General features: G+C 32.2%; 1 protein-coding gene across 1 annotated transcript; it reads left to right on the forward strand.

Moving 5' to 3' along the window:
• Positions 1 to 3,550: 3,550 nt before the first annotated feature.
• On the forward strand, positions 3,551 to 3,942 carry Tsp_03977 (conserved hypothetical protein). Its single transcript, XM_003374741.1, has 2 exons — positions 3,551 to 3,601; positions 3,652 to 3,942. Exons 1-2 carry the CDS (start codon positions 3,551 to 3,553, stop codon positions 3,940 to 3,942), a joined length of 342 nt encoding a protein of 113 aa, XP_003374789.1.
• Positions 3,943 to 4,333: the final 391 nt, after the last annotated feature.

The raw sequence follows: 4,333 nt of genomic DNA on the forward strand, positions 1-4,333 counted from the left end.
TTGGTTATTTTTGCAGGTTGTAAACGAGATGGTATCTACAATGAAAACAGTTGCTGCATCTCTCGTGTACTTACGATTTGACGCCAAAGCCACCAGGAACAATTGAATGGGAATAATGACAATAACAATCACCATATAACTGACAAAGAAAAAATTATTTATATTATTCATGTACATTCATCATTCGAAGAGTTTTTTCGTATCAAATTTATTTATTGTCTGAAAGAAGAACAATATTTTTTTTAAAAAAATTATTTGGATCCCATTTTACCCGGGATTATTATTATCATCACTTAGCCTAAGCTGCGCATTATGTACAAATGATGAAGTAAAATTGTCTGGAAATAAATGTTGTTGTTGAAATTGTGTGGTTTTTTTTCCTCCTCTCTTTTACACGTTTCTGTATTCGCAATGATCTATTTTTATCAATTTGATATATATTTTTAATAAATTATTATTTGTTATATTTCTGTATTTTATTATTATTATTATTATTATTATTATTATTTTCAACAGATGACAAAACGATGGATAGAAATGAATTTTGAAGTTGATTATCAGTCACGTTTCTGACGTTGATGCAAATGGTCGTACAGTAACGTGAAGTTGAAAAAAAAAGAAAAGAACATTTCGTCTGACAACGACAAAAATGTGAAAAACAACAGGTAAGCATTTGTTGAATTATTATTATTATTATTATTATTATGGTTTTGATTCCATTTGTGCTTAAATTGTAATATTTCTTTTTTTTTGCATGCTAATTTTACAATTTGCCCATGATTGAACGAGATGCACATGGAAAAAATTAGACGCGTAAAACGAACCAAAAACATTTTCTCCTCTGCAGTACTAGTTTTTGTTGTTGTTCTCGGTGGTGGTGGTGTCTCGATAGTAAAATGTTGCAAACGTACTTTATGCAGATTTTTTTTCCAATGACGATAAATGAGAGAAAAAGTTATTTATTTTTGAAGTTGAAATAGTTTTTTCTTTTGATTGTTTGTGATTTAATATTAATATTATTAACAGTAACTTCAAAAAAAAAGTTGTTGGATTGATTTGAATTTATTCTTTTTAACGAAAAGGATCAAATTGATCTCGCGGATTGGTCGGTTTGTGTTGTGGTGGTGAAATTTGGAAAATGTCAATTGCTGTTAATTTGTTGAACGAAATTCGAATGCCTCGTGTGTTTTTCACCGTTTCAAAAATAGATTCAACAGTGAAAGCGAATGATAATAATAGAAATAATTATAATTATACAAATAAGCAGCAATGTCAGCGCGAGTCACTTTTGAGAATTGGCCAAAAATACTTAATGCAACAATAATGAATAATGCAAATTTAATTCAATCTTGTTGATGATAATCGGTGCTGGTTGGTTGGTGGGAGCAATTTAATTTCATTTTATATATGCGATGCTTCTTCTTCTTCTTCTTCTTCTTGGAATGTTGTTTTTTATTCTATTTTATTTTGACTATTATGATTATTGATTTTCCAATTTATAATCTATTTTAAAACAATTGAATTTCGACCATAATGCAATTGTCGACAATTTTCCATTGGCACCACGCGCACACCTTGGCTCAGCCATTGTTCATTTTATATTGAATTTCTCTTTTGCCCAACAATTCGAATAAATAATTTCTTTTCTAAGAATATTTTCGATACACGTCGAGAGCATGATTTTATTTTTCACTTTCGACCTTATCTCAATTGCGTGCTCTTCTTGTTCGATCTCCCCCCCCCACCAAATTGTGGCCTATTTTTCACGACGTACAAAATTTGCATATTTTTTTTGATCCAACAAACAATGAACAATTTTCACTTCATCATTTTCCATTGATAAACTGTTATTGGAAACGATATTTCGGGGGGTTTATAAGTATAATACGACTTTTTTCTGTGAACATTGAGACGCGTAAAACGAACGAAAAAAAAACCGCGGTTCTCATTTTCTCCTTCATCTACAGTATCGGTTTTTGTTTTGTTTTGTTTGTTGTTGTTAATGGAATTTTTTGATTTGAAATTTTTCCTTTTCTACTTTTGACCTTGTTGACCTTTTTTGACCCAAGTGGTCTGAAATATAAAGAATCAAATTTGCATATTTCCATTGTTTGCTTTGCAAGAGGGCAGTGGGCAAATGTAAATTACTTACAACCTGTTCACAGCACCTTTAAATGCTTAATTACGAAATTGAAGCCTCTCATCGGATGATCGATTTGTTCGGGGACAAAATTTCCCTATTACAATCAATGCACGAACAGTTGGATGGAGATGGATAAAAAGAGATGAAACAACTGAACTGTTGTTGTTTATTTTTATTTTTTATTAATTAGCTATATGTATATTTTTTTAATTTTCACCTATTGTTATTAGTTTATAGCTATTTGAAAAAGTGATGCATTTTATTTTTTTTTTGTAAATTGCATCGGTAGCATATTTTTGTCAATTTTTTTTCAAATTTGTCCAAATCAACTTTAAAAAAGATTATTAGTTTATTATTATTATTATGGTGATTTGATTTCAGTTGGTCCAGAAAATTTGATTTTTGCAAATTTTTTAAAGTTCACTTTCAATTTGAATAGAATTGTAAAAAAAAGAAAACTATTTTCCCCTAATTTTTGAAAATTATTATTTCCTAGTGTGAAAAGGCGAAATGGCAAAATTTTTTATTTGTACTCTTGTTTCGCTTAATGGTGATAAATTTCAAGGCAATTTTAAAAATTGCTCATGTAATTGGTATAAAGTGTTGTTTATCCAAATGATCGATGTTTGGTCGAAATGGTTGATAGAAGTTGAAAGCAAATATTTGAATTGAGCGATGTGGATTAAACGAAGAAGAAAATGTTTTTTTTGGAGGGATATTTTAATAATGTTTACAAAATGATTAGCATTTTGACCTTGTTGTTGTTGTTGATGTGTGAAGCGCTACCACTACTACTACTACTGTTGCATAAAAATAGGTCCAATGTACAATAGAGATGATATGTTTTCTAATGCGGTATTGATTTCGATAAAAATTCCTTACTACACTTCAGCTTTTTCGAACGTATACTATCAATTAATTATGCTGAAACCAATGTATGAAAATTGATCGAGAAAATTTGCCTATCAATATTGTTTGATTTTAATTATATTTTTTTTGCATTATTATTATTTGTTGTTGTTGTTGTGGTTGATTCAGTAAAAAATTTGTAAAGTAGAAGAAGAAGAAGCTTAAGCGGGGGAGGGAGCTCAGCTTGGTGATTCGTATAGTCGAGTTGGTGTGGAATAAAAGAGCCAATGGTGTGGAAGAGCTGACGCATAGTCGTTCAGAGAGAGAGAGTTAGTTAGTTTTAGTTGGCTCGTCTTAGCTGTTCAACGTGAAAGTCGCTCGCTTGTATGCTGGCGACCTTGTCGTCTCGTTTGGAACTTAATTAAAATTTCCATTGCACTCACTGGGCATATTGAGTAGTTTGTGGCAAAAAAAAATAAATTATCCAACTTTTCCAAGCAAACTATATAATTTGCAACGATCATGATGATGATGGCGATGAACCGCAGGTTATTTTCCATGTTGGTTCTGTTGGGTGTGGTCATGGTGGGCTTCAGCGAATTGCAAGTGGTATAGATCGAAAATACAGTACGGATATTTGTTTGATCTGATCATTTCAGGCACCTCTGCTTGAAAATGAATACGATTTATCGTCGTCGTCGTCGTCGTCATCTTGGCCAGGTTTGGCAAAGTCGTTCAAAATTCTCTATTCCAACGATAATTCCAACATGGTTCCAAACCAATTGTGGACCATTGTCGATCGTAGGAGTGTGCCGTTTTTCGGCGTTCGAGGTAAGAAGGTTCCATTTTTTGGCGCCAGAGGAAAACGACTGCGACCGGTGGTGATTGGCGCTGGCGAAGACGAGCGTTACAAAAAGTTGTCGATGGACTTTTTCGGACCGCGCGGTTGACCATGCTTTAGGCTGGCATGTGGACATTGGTCATTCTATACAGTTGCATACGTATTTATTTCTATTCTTTTTTGCCATCAACTTTGTGGTATAAAAAATTTTCTTTTCACCGGCTCTAGGCGACTGACAATATTCACTTACCAATTTGCTACTATCTGATTCATCTGACTCGGTTTCAGATCTTTTTTTCTTCGTTGTTCTTGTATAATTTTTATTTTTTTCAAAAAAATATAATGTGTCCACACTGACAATCCACCCGGATGGATGCGTGCATTTATTATCAAAAGTTGTGCGCCTTTTTTCTTTTTGTTTTATTTTTTTTAAAAAAATTTCTCTGCTTGTCTCGTTTTTGAATTTTCCAAAATTTTCGTTCCCTTCACTTCGTTTAAAA

This window comes from Trichinella spiralis (genome assembly GCF_000181795.1).
Source record: "Trichinella spiralis strain ISS 195 chromosome Unknown Scfld5, whole genome shotgun sequence".
In the NCBI taxonomy this organism is placed as follows: Eukaryota; Metazoa; Nematoda; class Enoplea; order Trichinellida; family Trichinellidae; genus Trichinella; species Trichinella spiralis.